This window comes from Ascidiella aspersa, chromosome 6 (assembly GCF_963924565.1).
Source record: "Ascidiella aspersa chromosome 6, kaAscAspe10.2, whole genome shotgun sequence".
Classification (NCBI taxonomy): Eukaryota; Metazoa; Chordata; class Ascidiacea; order Phlebobranchia; family Ascidiidae; genus Ascidiella; species Ascidiella aspersa.
The window spans coordinates 31,344,305-31,361,409 of NC_139452.1; the positions used below are offsets into that span (position 1 = coordinate 31,344,305).

Here is a 17,105-nt window from a genome sequence, read left to right on the forward strand (position 1 = left end):
GAGTGTTTCCTTATTGTAGACTGGTCGGGCATGTCTAGAACAACCATGTACCGCAGAAGGAAAAGAGAGCAGGCTTTATCTGAGGCGCAAGGCTTGTTCGCTGCCGCGCCGCCCGTCAAAGTTGTTGCAACATCCCGGCAGCCATACACGTGCAAGAAGTGCGGGCAGCCTCCCACAAGGGATACTGGCCACTCCCAATATTACGGTCAATCCTACTGTCCGAACGTGGAAGGTCAAATTCCCCGAGAGCAGTGGCTGGTCGAACGAAAGGCTGCCCGAGCACAAGCTAAGGCTGCAAAACTTGCCGCGTCCGGTTTATAGTGTTTAACCTGCTCTTCACCCCTTAAATTTCCACTTTGTTTACCAAAAATATTTCTATGCAATTCGAAACCCTGTGAACGCTTTTATATTGCTTTAACGTACTATTCACTGTATTTATTTAATTTTTCTAGCCCTTGTACATTAAGAAATTCACTGCGTGCAATTTTAAACCTTGTGAACGCTTTTATATTGCTTTAACGTACTATTCACTGTTTTTATTTAATTTTTCTAGCCCTTGTACATTAAGAAATTCACTGCGTGCAATTTTAAACCTTGTGAACGCTTTTATATTGCTTTAACGTACTATTCACTGTTTTTATTTAATTTTTCTAGCCCTTGTACATTAAGAAATTCACTGCGTGCAATTTTAAACCTTGTGAACGCTTTTATATTGCTTTAACGTACTATTCACTGTTTTTATTTAATTTTTCTAGCCCTTGTACATTAAGAAATTCACTGCGTGCAATTTTAAACCTTGTGAACGCTTTTATATTGCTTTAACGTACTATTCACTGTTTTTATTTAATTTTTCTAGCCCTTGTACATTAGGAAATTCACTGCGTGCAATTTTATAAACCTTGTGAACGCTTTTATATTGCTTTAAAGTACTATTCACTGTTTTTATTTAATATTTCTAGCCTTTGTACATTAAGAAGTTCACCACGTGTAATTCTAAACCTTGTGGACGCTTTTATATCGCTTTAACGTTACATTTATCGTTTTTGTTTATTTGTCGTTTTTGTTGTTTGGTTACGCAATAAAAAGACTGATTGTAATTCGCAATTCTATGTCATTTTATCAATTCCCGGCTTGCGTTGTAGCTGTGTTTAACGCATCCTGAAAACTATTGCAATAAGCAGTATCTGTTCATTCAAAGTACACAGTCGTCTAGAGTCTAGACCAGGGATGGCGAACCACTGACCCGCGGGTCACGGAGTGACCCACCACCCATTTTTAATAACCCACTTGTCTCTCTAGAAATACCGAAATGTTATCAATCAGTTTCAAGAAAGAATAAAGAAACAATTCTGCAGCAAAGTTTCGAGTAAACGCAGAAGCTAACTTTCGTGTAAAATCAGCATAGAGTTATATATATGACCCACTTGCGCATTTTCTAAGGATTAAGGTCGTGCTTGTGACCCACGCGATGAAAAGGTTCGCCATTCCTGGTCTAGACGAATTTGGGACAAAATACTGTAAACGGAAAATGTAGTAGAACAAACAAACAAATGTAAGGCACAAGTGTTTTTTTCAGCTAAAAGAACTTTTACCTTTCAAATAGAATGCCAGAAAGCAAATAAGTTAATTTTGAATAATTTGTGGCGCCAATGATCGCCGTCCGTCAACCTTGTTTAGCAATGAACGCTTGCGCGGCGTGGAATTCCCCCCACCCTTCTTGTCCCCTATTTTTTTGCCCTTCAAGTTATAGTTTAGGCAGTTTAAATATACCTTTTACTTCATCATAAATAGAATTCAACAAATCAAGTAGGGCAAAGGTCGCCGTTCTACCTTGTTTAGCAATGAACGCTTGCGCGTCGTCTAGCGGTGTGCGTTTTTTCTCCCTTCTTGCCCCCTTTTTTCTTTTGCCCCTCTTTTTACCCCCTTTTCCCCCCTCGGACGAGAAGATCGTTCCCCAGCTTTTTTGCCATATTAAGCTCAATATTCTAGTAAAAGTCAAACGAGGTTAATAATTTTCTGACAACTTACGAGTAGATTTGCTGGTCCCCGGCTGTTCTTTCAATTACCTTAAAAAACAAAAACTGGCATTTGTAAAAAAATCCAACGTTATAAAGTTCGCCCAAACAGACAGCATGGTGTTCCAATGTGGAGATTTTTTATTATGTCATAAAACTAGTAAATCTGTTATTTATTAAGATATCATGGAACAAGCAATAATCTCATTGTGGATCGAACCCGTCGTTATCCTGGCTTACTGTGCAGTCTTCGCCGCTTCCCCGCGCCAGAACAATTAGCTTTAGCAGGAAAATATTATAAAAACACAAGAAATGTCCACAATATAAAGACAGTTTCATTTCTGTTGCAATATAATATTTAAAAATTAAGAAGTCACCGTTGAGGGGCCGTGATTCACCCAGGTTTGTTTTAAATAATAACCCTCCATGTTTAGTTTAGTGTTGATTGGGATATTTGTACTTTAGCCTAATTGGTTAACCAGATAATAAAAATCAATTATTATCAGACTTTTCGCAAACGTTTGGCCTTTTTTAACTTTTGCATTTTGTCACCCTGGTTGAAAGATTTAAGCGCTTACCTGGGTTTGCATTGGTGCAGATGTTGTAGTTTTAACATCTGTCGGTGATTCATAGGATTCAGAATCCAACCTAAAAATTCGTAATTAGTTAGTAATGTGGGGGTTAATACACAATGATTACAGGATATTTTAGTTGTAAAAGTCCGTATCCGATGAAAGATACACACATGACCGAGGTCGTGAGTTCGAACCTCACCACAGGCTAGTTGTTTTTCTGGCCTGCCCTGCTTACATCATTGACCGATGCTTAGTAACTTTGTTTCACAGTTTTTTGGACAAAAGTTTTGCGGCCTGACACCGAATTACGTCACTACTTTACTCAAAACACTAAATTTGTCAAAATAAAACAAATTAAGATTTATAGTTTCATGACAACTTACACGTAGCTTTGGTCCCTGACTGTTCTTTCAGTTACCTTAAAAAATATAAAAGGGTTTAGAAAAAATTGAAATATTACATTAACAAGTTAAATTTAATTTTTTTAACAAGCTTAAACCCAACCAAAAGAAGTCGCGAAGAAATGGGGAAGAAGTGCAACTGAACATGGAATTTAATGCCTTTCTACCAGAAGTGGGCAATTGATTTAAACAGGGGCCGCATAAGAAACAGAAAACGTTTTGGATCGCTGGGCTGAAAAGAAGCTCCGAATTACATATAATACAACGTGCTATTCCCTTAAAAAAATCTAGAAATTTTCTTAAAATAAAAAATCAAGAAAAAACAGCAATAAAAGAGACACCTGTGGTTTGCCAAGGTCTACTTCCTCATAAAACCAAAATAGCACTAATACCTCATAGTCGTAATACAAAAAAAGATTAAGACTTAAACCAGTCGGAATATCACCTATATGGCCAGAAGCAGGCATAAACAACATTTTAGCTAACCTCAAACCCCACCCACTACCCACCAATAACCCAAAACAACTAAAACACCAAAAATGCGGTGTTAAAACAGCGGCGCCCTAACGGCGCTGGTCAGACGCGTCCAAACGTAGTCACCAAAAAGCCGGTGCCAGACCGACGGCCCCCGATCGTCCCATACCCTTTACCCACAGGTTCGGGCGTAGTTTTGGCCATTTAGGCCTTATTTGAAATTTGGACTTTTCCGACAGATCTGGGTCTTATTCAAACGATTAAGTTCCCATTCTGTAGTAAATAATACTGCGGATTTGGATTTATTGTGTCGTTGGTTTTCAATACTATGGTTTTATAGATCTTTCTGCATTAGTTATTATTGTTTTACCGAGGTCTACTTTAAATAATACCCGTCCTTATTTAGTCGTTACCTGAACAGGTCCACGTTCGACTTTGTTAGGTTCAGTTCGTTCCTCGGCGCTGAAGTAAAGCTCGGCTGTGAGTCGGGTTACGATCGACGGAATCTGCTTCTTCTTGTTCATTTTTGTGTCGGAAGTGCTCGACGCAAAGTCGTAAGCGACCATGTGGTTCACACGGGTCAGTATCTGAAAAAAAGTTACAAGAAAGCGAGTTTAGTGTTAGATACCAGTGTGGTAAACAAGTCATTTCAAGATCTATGTTAACTGCTAGAAAAAATGTGTGTTCACACCAAAATGACAAAAAATCAATAAATAAATAAATAAATAAATAGTGTTATGAAATAAAACCACCATTAAAATTGACAAACTTATATGATTATAATGAACAATGATTCTACCAAAAAAAAAAAAAAAAAAATTATTGTATAAATCTAACGGTTTTACGTGCAAGTCGCAGGAAGGTCATTCTACCAAAACGACTTTACTGCGAGATATTGTAAAGTATAATGTTTTTTTTTTAAATACCAGTTAAACCTGCTTATTTGTGTTTCATTTCATAAAAGAAGTTGTTTCGTTGCCTCAGAATGTATGTTAATGTTTTTAAAAGGATGTCAAACTGTTGTACTAATCACCTAAATGTGCGCCAGTTTTGGAAAAGGTTTTCAAATTTTTTTCACAACTTTGCAAAACTATTTTTAAAAACTGAGCATTTTTAACATTTAAAGATAGCAAAGAAGGTAGGTTTATAAACTACAAGTTGGAAGATTAACACAAAATAAATTGTTGTTTCTGTTTATTTAGAGTCTTATTTACAAAGAGAGCCTTGTTTTTTTTATTAAAAGTGTATTTTTAATCCAGTACATTTTACCATAGCTCAAAACAGGCTTATAACATATGAAATAATAAACCTACATAGTCTAAGTTCTAAAACTAAAAGTTGCAAGATAACACTAAAGCGTGGGTGTTTTACTGATGAAAAAAAGTTTGTTTACATCAAAATGACCAAAAATAGAGCAATTAAACATTTTGCAAAGCAACAAGATGGTTAATAGAAATTGTTCAAGTGGTTACTTAGGGTAAGTTAAAGCTAAAAGTTAAAAAAAAGTCTTATTCACAAAATCTTTTGTCCCAGCTAGATTTTAATAAAGTTATGAAAAAACAGGCTAGATACAGACTTTCAACAACTGAGATAAGAAACCTTCATAATCTAAGGATAAAACTGAAAGTTGTAACTGTTCAAAAACCCTAAACAGGCTTAATACATAAACACTAGGTAAGACTAAACACGCACCTGCATAATCTCTTTTTTGTGTCCCCACGATCGAAGACACTTGCAAAGGTTTTGGATGAAGATTGAACCACTGCCTTTACTTCTCCACGAATAATAATCTTATAAAGTAAAAAACAGTTGAACTATGAACTAATCAACAAGAAAATGTATTTTAAGATCTTTTGTTTAAATTTAATTTTTGTGGGGAGGGGATTCAAAATATTAATTTTATCTTATTTAATATCAAAAATATTATTTTAATTTTTTAAAGCTTGAAGTGAAAGCAACATTAAATCCAACAACACTGCTAAACACCCGAAGGTGGTAAATTTTTTACGAAATTCTTGAAATTTTTAGCAATACCTTCCACTGTGGATTGTCCGATGAGAAAGTCAGCCTCAACCGGAATCGTGTGAATCTCGATTTCGTCCACTTGATCGTCACCGGGGGGCGGTATACTGTCCACGGAGTCGCTTTGAACTTTTCGATAAGTCACGCCTTTGTCACATTTGAAACCACGACAAGCCTTTAAACATAGAAACACAAGATTTATAATTTTTGTATAATATTATTACTATAATTTTACAACAAAATTTTTTGGTGTTTAATCTTGCATATTCAAGTGATTAATTTAAAAAAATAAAAAATTCTGTTGTGTTTAAGAAAACGCTATAAAATGTTTTTATCTCGGTAAAATGTCAGCTCAAATTTACAAAATTATGTCTGACATTTCAGTCACTATTATCAATCTATCTCTGATTTAAATATCAATAAGGTAATTTAAAAAAAAATATTCTCACTATGGCTGTTTGTAGCATGTTTATGCAAAATCTTGTCATTATTAAAATAAGCGATACTTATGTAAAATTTAAATCATTATTTTATTCAATAAAAATAATGCCTAAAAAATTGTTGTAGTTATGATCTATTTCAATAATAACAACACAAGAATAATAACTTAAATTTAATTTAATATTTCTAAATCAGTAGTTCTTAACCTAAAACAAATGTTTAAAACAAAATTTTTCCTGTATAAAAAATTAAAATGGTTGCAGGTAGCAAAGAAACTTGCCAAACCTATCTGAATTCGTGTCAAGCAATAATTTATTTTCAATGAACAATGCGATAGTTCGCAGCATGTTTCCAATTTTTCTAACCTGGCTAAAAAGTACAGACTTTTCAGGCAGGATTCTAAAAAAACAACTATAAAAAATATTATTAATACAAAAAATTGCAATTTGTTACTTTAAAATGAATAAGGAAAAAATCAAATTGAATTGGTGTTAAGTAATAATTTTATTTTCAGTAAACAACGGATTAATTTTTGACATTTTGTGCTAGAATGCTTTTTCTAACCTGTATAAAAAATAGCTTAGGCTTTCCAGCAAGTGAGGGGCAGTTGTCAGGTCTGAACATTGCAGTTAGATCCTTGAGTTTGAAGGGTTTATCATAAGCGTACAACACGTCATCCTCTCCACCATGCGTGAGAATACAACACACAAAGCAATCGTAATCGCTGTGGTCAGCTCCAGAAACTGAAAGGGGGAAGATAAATAGATGAAGTCAGGGTTGTTATACAGAAGGCATTTAAAGACCTTTTCAAAGATTTAATAGGTTTTTAAGGAGTCATTTGAGAACAAAACAGTACACCATGGTCAAGGGTTTATTACAACACTTTATAAATGCATAATTTAAGCAGCAAATAAAATAAATTCATAAAGTTTTTGTCATTTAAAGATTTTGCGACAACAATTTGTCTTTTTTTACGAAATCAGTAAAAAAAGTAATAAAATTTGTTGTCTTTTCATAAATTTTTTTAAAAACTTAAAAACAAAAAGGACAAAAACAGAATCTAAATTTTAAAAATAATACAAAAGAAATACAAATTTATTTTTTGCGTACTTTGTTCCATCCAGGCTGTGATCTTCTTTTCATTTAGGTCGGTAAACACACGGACAGCTTTAAACCCAAGAAACTTTGCCGTGGATTCCAAGTTTGCCGCGTCGATGTTTGTTCCGTCGCGTTGGTCTAATGTGTCAAATTTCTGCGACAAACATATAACAATATTAAATTTTCAAATGTAAAAATACTTTTGTATATAATTCAAAACAGATAATAATATATAGAGTTATTAGCAAAAGCAGGTCTGAAGTGTAAATAAATACTAAATTTCCATCAATTTTTTCTTAAACATTTTTTCAGCAAACAATAATAATCAATTTCAATGTAATTCCTTTTTAATAATCAATTTTCAATGTAATTTCCCAGCTTGACCGGAGGTCGTGAGTTCGAACCTTACTTCAGTCTAGTTGTTTTTCTAGTCTGCTCTGCTTGTTGTATCATTGATCAACAGACTCGGCGAGTCTGCAATTGCTACTCGGTGTACTAATTCCTTTTTTGTAATGATTTTTTCTCTCTTTTTGAAGGGCTGGACAACTCAAGTTCTGAAGAAATACTTGCCAATTATCGATTCAGCACACTCAATATTGATGACTACTTGTAAGTATTTCTGTAAACATTGTGTTATGGTGGCCAGATTACACAGACACATGTTTGTTACTTTTGTACATTATTTAAAACAGGTCTGAAGTGTAAATCATTTATTAAAATTTATACAACATTCTTTCTAAACATTTTTTCTGCTGTATTTTTTTGTCAAATGTCCAATGTATGCAATTAACAACAATAGCTAATATTTCCCCATGTAAGTTAAATAAAACACTTTTTATTGCAAAAAATATGTAGGCTATAAATATAAATGAACAATTTTTCTTCTAACAGTTAATTATTATTACTGTCTATAAAACAGGTATAAAGTAAGTGAGTATTGTTTCTGTTCGTGCTGGAATAAATACAAAAAGAAACAATTTGATGCTGTCGGAGGTGCGATGGATATAAGCGACCTTCCAGTCAGCCACATGGTAAAGGCAATATCATTTTTTTACCAATATAGAACAATATATAAAAGTGAATACATATAACCATTAAGCCTAATTTAACCAGGATTTTTTTTGTAAGTTGTGGTTAAAGAGTAGACAAATAGAGCTTTGTTAAAGATTAACCAGTGGAGAACTTAACACAAGGATAAACTTTACCTCCTGCAACATAAAACTAACAACAAGTGCAAAACAAACCCTTAGAAATAAATAAAACAATGGCATCTAAATTGTGATTTAAAAAAAATACAAAATGTTTTTTTAAGTTAGGAACGAAAAATATACCATTGTTCAAACTTTTGAAAAAATTGTAAATTTAAAATAATCTTTTGAAGGTTTTAGTAAATGCAACGTGCTAATTAAAAAAAACCTTACATTTTTTTTATTAATTGGTTTCCGTTTCCCCGGAAACAAGCCGAAATGTTCTAAATTAATTTGCCTCAAGTAATTCAATACAATTTCTCTACCAACCTTTTGATTAAAGATGACAAAGCAGCCTCTCTCATTATGTTTCATGTCGTATTTAAACTCTTCGTCCAAAGAAAGCTGTGAACTTGACGTTTCTTCTTGTGGTTGGACTTGTACGTTCGACCGAGTGACGTCGTTCCAACTAGAAGTGTCAGCAAAGCCACCTGCATCTGTAACATGAGCTTCATCGAGGATCCTGTGAGTAAAAATTCACTGTTGGTAAACATTTTTATTCTTTCATTGTACAATTGTTTTTCAAGCAAAAATTTATTTAAGTGCCAACGTTTTGAGCACCTACTCTTCACGGCAATATTATTGCATACAGGTGAAATAACCGTAAAAAAAACAAGACTGCAGCTTTCTAAAGCCCGCTAATACACACAATGATAGGTAGGTGTAAAAAAATTGTCTTGCTTCATGTTTATTTTATTTGCATGCTGATGTATCCCATGACTCCAGAAAACCTGGAGATTTTATTCCACCTTATTTTTACCTTTTTCCCAGTAAATTTGACCAAATTAAAAAAAAAAAATTGCAAATTTTAAAAATTCTTAAAGTCAATTTATTTGTTATAAATGTCAAACTTTTAAAATGGGTAAACTCATCTAACTCTGGGTGATATTTATTAAGCAAACAACAAAAACCCTAAAATATGTTTCTAGAATGCAAAAGTGAAGTACAATTGTAACAAACCAAGAGACGAGCTGTTTAATGGGGAACTACTACCTACAATAATATTAGGTAGCGAAAAATAAATTTAAAAAACTTAACATTAAAAAATTGAAGCATGACTAGTTATTGATGTAATGATGTACACCCTACAACAATTAAAAATCAAACAATTAAAAAAAATCTCGAAATAAATTTTGCATACTACAACTAAACACATGGAGCATTGAACTAGTTGTAGCGTTTTTATAAATATTATGCAAGTGAGATTCACTCACGGCGCAAAGTGCTTGATTGAATTTGATGCATTTTCTTGCTTGAACTCAAATCCTTCCCCATTTTCGAGCGTTTGAAACACGTCTTCTGCTGCATCGTAATCAGGTCTTGATTTACAAAATACATAATTTATAAATAGTATCAGGCGGCACCATAGTAACAAACTCCGATGAGAACGACTGGCATAACTGTTCTTCTGGAGTTGACTTACGTTTAGCAAGATTTGCATATTAATTTTGATTTTGCCTTTAATGCTTTGCTAGCTGCACTGATATGAAAATGTGACCATACATCAATAAAACAGATTCTCATGTATATTAACATTGTAGTTGGTAAAATATTGGTTATTAATGTCGATAAAATATTTCTTTCCACTGTCAATAAATATATTTTAACAAAACTCATTACCAAAATAATAGTTGTACAATTAAATAGATAAAACAGTACTTTTCATTCAAACATCAAGTAATTTCAATATTTCATATACATAGAATAATTTTAGTAAATTAAAACCGATAATACAAAGTAACATTCGTCTAATAAAAGCAAAACAATAGAAAATTTGGTTGTGTTCGAGGAAATGCTATACAATGTATCAATAAGTTCATTTAAAAAAAATTATTCTCACTTTGGCCGTTTGTAGCATGTTTATGCAAAATATTATCACTATTAAAATATAATTGGTCAATTAAGAGTATTACCAGATTTAGATTAAAGGCCGTCAAATGAGATTTTACAAACACAGCTAAACAATAACTAAGCCTAGAATATTTTAATATTTAAAAGCAGCTCTTCTGGTAAACTGAAACTTCAAGTATGAATTACAATTACCAGAGGAGCTGTTGTTGATTATTATAACTATGCCTGGTAGCAACAGTTCATATACTGGAGTATTTATATTCAAGTTGGAACATTTTTTTGACATAACATTGAGTTATAAACTTACTGTGGTGTTAATTCACCAAATAAGGCATCTTTAGCTGAAACTTTAGCAGTGCTTGGTTTTGCTTGAGCTATCCTTCCCATTAAAACATCTCCTAAGTAAAAAATAAATATTGGTTTATATTTGTCTTGTTGATAAACAGTATTTTATTAAACCGGGGTGTGTCAAACATTTTCTTTTTTCAATGTTTTACTGTAATTTTTACAAATTAATAAAAAGTAAAAAATAAAGTAAGTGGTGATTGTGTGGTGGATGTATTCTTCCCATTGGCTGAAAATCAGGCCGGGAATGCCTAAAATGCCAGTACTGTTCATTCCTCGGACAACTGATCTCCCATAAGGAGCCTACCTGCAATGTATAGCTGACATTAGGTACAATGCAATTCCTACACTGGTCTTAGTCTTTGGGTCCACAAGGGTGTATATATTTTATAATTGTTGGAGAGTTACATTTAAATTAGTAGTTTTTATTAGACTTTAAAGACCTACCGAGTGTTTTTTAGTGACACATTTTTCGGACTTCTGGCATAAGACTGAGATAAGAACAACATCAACGTTGAAATAACAAGGGGGCCACAAACTATTTGTTCAGTAAAATTTATGAAAAGTAAACTGCCTAATTTTCGGGTAAATAAGTTAGTTTTGATGCTAGATTTTAACTAATTAACAACGAATAAGTGAGAGAACAAAATACCTGCTCGGTTTTTCTTGCTGGACGACACCAGTTGCTCACCAGAACCTGCTTTGTTAAAATATATTTTATTGTATATATGTGATAAATTAAATGACAGCTCCAAAAATGGGGTAAAGTGGGGATTTGGGGGCTTTAAGAATATATTTTAAGTTACATAAAACTGGAAAATAGATTAGTGATGCTTTCCTGCCATTGTTTAATATAAAAATTACAAGGTTTCTGTGTTTTTTAAGAAAAACGTACAGTATCGTGTTAGGGGAAGTCCCAGATTTTAGCAATTTCAGTGTGAAAACTTTGGGGTGTCTGTGGAGCTCCTAAATGTTGTCCAATTGTTTTGAAAACTTATGAAACTTATTTTTATGTGACACATAATGGGAAATCAAGCAGGAAGCATAAATTTTCAACAAAAAGTTAAATCTGAACAACCCTAATGCTAGTATTGTTGTAGACCTTTTTTTTAACTGCACTAATCACGACTTATAACTTAATGTAATGCTTTTTTTGTTTTATAATATTACCTGACGCTATGTTTCCACTCAACTGAACATCCTCACTTTTGGAATTAAACGGCGATGCATCGGTCGTATCAGATCCAGAAGCAACAAACTACAAATAAAAGTTTGTTTCTATTGTTAGCAAACACTATGTTAATGGGCACTGGTCTAGAATCCTTTCACTAAATAAAACAAGTTGTCAAAATTGAAATTGCAAGAAGGGAAATAAATATAGGAGAATAAATATCACAACAATACTTCATCTAGCCCAGGTTGGCAGAATCTTGCCAGCCTTCTGGTGACAAGCATTTTTGGCGAAAATTCTTCGGTTTTTGATCACGCCCCTTAAATGATGTGTTCGCCTAAGGAATGTATGAACCTTGCCATGTTTTGGCGATAAACAAGGCTATTAATAAGTTAATTGGCTATTAATAAGTTAATTAGACAACAAAACGTATCGCCGAAGGCGCAAAATTTTTTGTGACATCAAGTCATTAACAAATACATAAGGGACAAGTGAAGGTACAACCTGGGGCCTGGGGTGTACGTACATGTCTGCTTTTCTTGTTTTAAAAGTGTTACATAGATGTGAAAATGTGCTGCTCAAAGCCAAATTGAAAAGCAGGAAAAAATATTCTTTGGATAAATTTCCAATTTATATTGCTCGAAATAATGATGTTTATAATAAAATTGAATAGAAATTGTCACAGTCATAGTGTATTAAGCCCCATAGTATGCATATTACCTTTGGGATAGATTTGTTCAAAACAAAGACACATAAACCTAGCAAAACAAGGCTGAAGGTCACGCGAAGCGCGAAAATTTTTTGCATTTGCGTAATTAAACATCCAAAAATATACTTTAGGCCTTAGGGGGAGAAGCATAGCCTGGTACATTCTTAATATGCCGATGTGAATGTATACCTGTATATTTAACAGGAATGGGGAATTCAACTCAAGTACTTGCCAATTTAAAGTAAAACTGCCAACACGTAACAATTGTATGATCAAAAGTGTGTACTTTTTTTAATAATAAACAGTCTATATGCCTTACGCTGGCTTTTTCTCACTAAACAACGTGCTTCATATTACCGTAATTTTTTTCAAAATGACACAACAAAATTAATTTCTGCTAATTGTAAAATAGATGTGATTAAATATGTGTGGAAACAACCACAAGTAAATTTAATGTTGGAAAAAAAAATTTTTTTTTCAAATTTTATTTTTTTACTTAATTTTTTTTGCACCAATTTCTTCGGTTTTCTGATTCTTCGGCCGACATAGTCGCCAAGTCGCCAGCATTCTGCCATACTGATCTAGCCTAACCCCAACAATTTGCGTTAAACAAATAGTCTGGGTAAAGGAATTGGCGCTGGTCTAGAATTCTACCACAATACATATCTTTGGTTTGGGTAGGTTAACCTTTTTCATAATATTACTTGACCAACCCTAACCCAAATAATGGGCGTTGATTTAATAATTATTCTAGGAAACAATTTAGATTTAGCCAGCTAAATACCACAGTTGAACATTTTTTCTGTTGTGTTTTTCTGTTTGAAGTTTATTAAATGTAAGATATAAGTATATAAAAAAGGCTGAGAAAATAATAAAAGGCATGCACTGCAAACAACATTTTGGGCCACTCCCTTATTCATTGCAGAAGTAGGACTCTAGACCAGTAGTGGTTAAATAAATATACTTACAGGGGGAGGTGCATCCACTGCGTCCACCATCCTTGTGGTTTAAAATCCAAAATTTGGACAACGCTATTTTAAACACACAGACAGTAGACTTCTACAGAGGAATATAATTTAAAGGCTTAATTGTACTATTATTACAACACCTGCTTCATATTAGTTTGTGATATCTTAATTTAAAAAAAATATTATATGAATGTATGGCTTAGGTAGACTTTCGTAAGAAATAAAAGATTCATTCATTTATAACCAAAATTACAAAAGAGAAAACTAAGGGAGTTAGTTAAATTACTTTATTCACACCAACTTTGGCAAGTGAACAAAGTTTTTTCAACCGACCATAAAATTAAACATCCCCCACAATTTTCCCATAATTCACATTCGCGGGGAACACTCTGACCTTAGGTGCACCAAGTTCCCTGACTATTACCCAGACTATAAGATCTTGTCAAGATCTGCCATACTTTTCAGACAAATCACCCATTAATATCAAAATTAGTTAGTTTAGGTCCTAATAAGAACAAAATTTCATCACAAAAATATAGAATAACGCTTAATTTTCCCAATAATTTTTTCTAAAAAATATAAAAAATATTATTTTTTTAAGTTGTAAAAATTTAAAAAAGTAATGAAAAACATTTTTTATTTACAAAAACTCTGTTTACTGTAAACAACTCTGTCGTAAGTTAAAAAAACGTTTTGGTGACGAAACACTTGCAATACTGACGTAATTGTTTCGCGCGAAATCTATTTATTTTCAGGGGTGTAAACCTCCTTTTTTTTTAGGGGTGCATGAATTTGTCGCGTGTTTGGTTCACATATAACAACTAAGAAGTGAGACAATTTCACGCTATTATAATGTTAAAAGGGGAACTAAATATAAAAACTCATGGGAATATTTGTAAGCATTTAATAGATTTTAAAAATATTTTTTTCTATTATTTGCTTAAAATCCGTGCTGTAAGCTTTCTCGATTAAAAGCACAGTTAAAGCATTCTATTAAATTATTGTTAATTAAAAAACCGAACTCTCGCAAGATGCTTGTTTTAAACATCGAGGCATCAATCGTACAATGGTGGGGTCGGATAGTACAGTTACCCTTTCTTGAAATACACACACGCTTTTAACAGCAACAATGTTTTGTTAGTTGTCTGACCACTCTAAAAATCTCCAAAATTTGTACATTTAACTTTATATGAATCGGTATAGATTGCGTCTTGCACAGCTTAGATTTACAAAACCCTGCCCTGATTCACAAGCCAATAAAAACAACAAATGTTTACTACAGAAATCAACGCATGTTTAGTCTTGAAATCGTTTGATTCGTCAAAAATCAAAGGAGAATTAAATATTTTACAATTAAGGCAAATATTATTTTAAAATTTCATTAAGTCATTGATTTTTTATTCCCAAAAGGGTTTGGGGAAGATTTTGTGTTACTCATTATTTTACAATTCCAGCATTGAGTGATGTCTAATGAAATCGCTTTTTTGATTCAGTTCTCGGAAATGTTTTTCAGCGGTTCTGCTTAACGGACTAATTAATAACAACACAAAAACTAATTAGTTCTACTCCTATTTGACCACAATATCAGTCGATACAAATTACTCTTGCGTATAGCTTTGGGTTAAGCCTATTTATGATATAATGCTTGCAAAAAACACAAAAGAAAAAATACTGTCAACCAGTGTGATTTAATATTTACAACCTGCTATAAATCACCACTGACAAGGCACAAAATTAGCAATTATATTGCATATTACAAAAGTAAAGAAATGCATATTAGGGTTGGGTTTGAACTTTGAAATGTTAAAAAGGGTTGGAAAGTACAAAGACACCGTATTGCTATAGGTTGTTTATCACTGCTTATTTCCGGGGTATAGTGCTGGTGAACAAATGGCTTTCATTTTGCGTGTCACTGGATAAAACGTTTTCACAGGCGCACAAACATTGATATTGTGCGGATTAAATTTACACAACAAAGTTAGAAAAAAAGTTAGAAAACAGTGGGAGTGCTTACAGCCGATGAAAGTTACAAGTTAACAAAAAGAGAAGTGCTTAGGAAAGTGCGAAAACCTTTGAACTTATAGCTGAACATAAAGTATCAAGATTCGAACACCAAAATCAAATAAATGCAGCACAAATAAAAATGATGATATAGAAAATATTTTGAAGAAATAGATCCACGTTCGGGTAGATGACTAAGTAAGAATCCTGTAAATATAAAAAATAGGATTAATGGAATGGTTAAGTGGTCGCCATTTTAAATTGTAATGTTTTCGGGTAATCAAGCAAACAATTATTTTACTGCTGGTAAACTGTGCCACCATAAGCTATTTTCTAAAAAAAGAAATCAAATTAATAGACGCTCAGTTATATTGCAAACTATGACTGAAATTAAACGGATATCAGATCGGCAGCGATACCAGCCTTTTTAGCATTCTACCAAATTATGTTATAATTTCTTTATATACTAGAAGTATACGTTCGTGGATTCTGCGTCTATAAAAGATTTCTTGCACCAAGAAACCTTGTTTTGGCATCGATTGAATATCTACCAGCTTACTGAGCGTGGTACTGATTGTTGGGCTTCACATTAGGCTAAAGTTTGCATGTTCGGATTTTTTGAAAACAAGAACATGAGTAATCATTTTATTTTAGGAAATTGCCTGAACACCATGTGATTTAGGAAACTGCAATCTCATTTAAAAGTTAGATTATATGACGTGCATAAACCAGGGCTGCGGAGTCGGAGTCGGACTCGGGTAAGACCACGTAAAACTACCCGAGTCCCGAGTCCGACGTGCGCATGCACAGTACCAATTTGAAACTGCTAAGGCTGCAAAATGAAAGTTGTAAAAGTGTAATAGCAAATGGTAAAATATTTTTTAACCATGTAATGCCCGCGGGTGGATCAATTATGGCACCAATATGAGTGGATTGCGAAAAATCCACCTTAATTTAGTTGCGTAAATTGTTAAAATACAGGCTGTAGAGTAGGGCTACCATATTTTCAGCACCTTAAAAAAGGACATTTTCTTGCCTTGAGAAAAACGTGCCATATCCAAGCATTGCATTCAGCATCGAAATTAACACGCTACTCATCAGTAAACAGAGTTTTCCTTTTTAGCATTATAATGTATAGCTTATATTTTGGTTTGTTGTAGTCTAAATTTAAAGAAAGCGTCTGCTGAGAACCACCTGATGCCAGACAAAGTGGTTCTTAATCTTTTTCAGCCGTGTTGGTAATTTTCCCATGCCTTGCGCCCCCCCTCTCTACGAAAAGCACTTCGGCATGTTTAATTAAATATCACTGAGACAACTTGAAAATAGTAAAGTTTGTCGTCGGTCGCGCAAAGCATGAAAAAAATTGGGTTTAATTGGCGCTAAACTGTAAATTCAGGAGGATTTTAGCGTTGGGCACACAACAAATTGCTCGTGCACGAGATGATTTTGACAAACGTGTCGTGAGGGCATTCACTCCACAGTTGTAAGGCCGCGATGTCAGCGCAAATAGAAATGAAAGCGCAAAAATTAAACTTTGCGTTATCGTGTTTCGAAAGATGTGATAACACACAACAACAGCAGAAATATTGCAAAAACATTATCGATTCGCGCGAAAAAGTTTGAGTTTTAATGTTAAAGTTGGCAAAAACAGAGTTTGTACAGCGCTGTAGGAGTGGTGTACAACACAGCGAAACCATTGGAATCATTGCAAAAATTAATTATTAACTTAGAGCTAGCGCAAAAAAAAGTATGAGCAACTAACTCGAAATGCGAAAAAAACAGTACAT

At 33.4% G+C, this 17,105-nt stretch overlaps 1 protein-coding gene across 1 annotated transcript; it reads right to left on the reverse strand.

Moving 5' to 3' along the window:
- Window positions 1-2,219: 2,219 nt before the first annotated feature.
- Window positions 2,220-13,347, reverse strand: LOC146141288 (caspase-3-like). Its single transcript, XM_083392869.1, has 14 exons — window positions 13,318-13,347; window positions 11,640-11,727; window positions 11,122-11,166; window positions 10,432-10,522; window positions 9,488-9,592; window positions 8,544-8,736; window positions 7,039-7,180; window positions 6,493-6,671; window positions 5,500-5,662; window positions 5,158-5,255; window positions 3,879-4,052; window positions 2,974-3,008; window positions 2,594-2,663; window positions 2,220-2,294 (listed from the first exon to the last, which is right to left on the reverse strand). Exons 1-14 carry the CDS (start codon window positions 13,345-13,347, stop codon window positions 2,220-2,222), a joined length of 1,488 nt encoding a protein of 495 aa, XP_083248995.1.
- Between the last annotated feature and the right edge of the window lie 3,758 nt (window positions 13,348-17,105).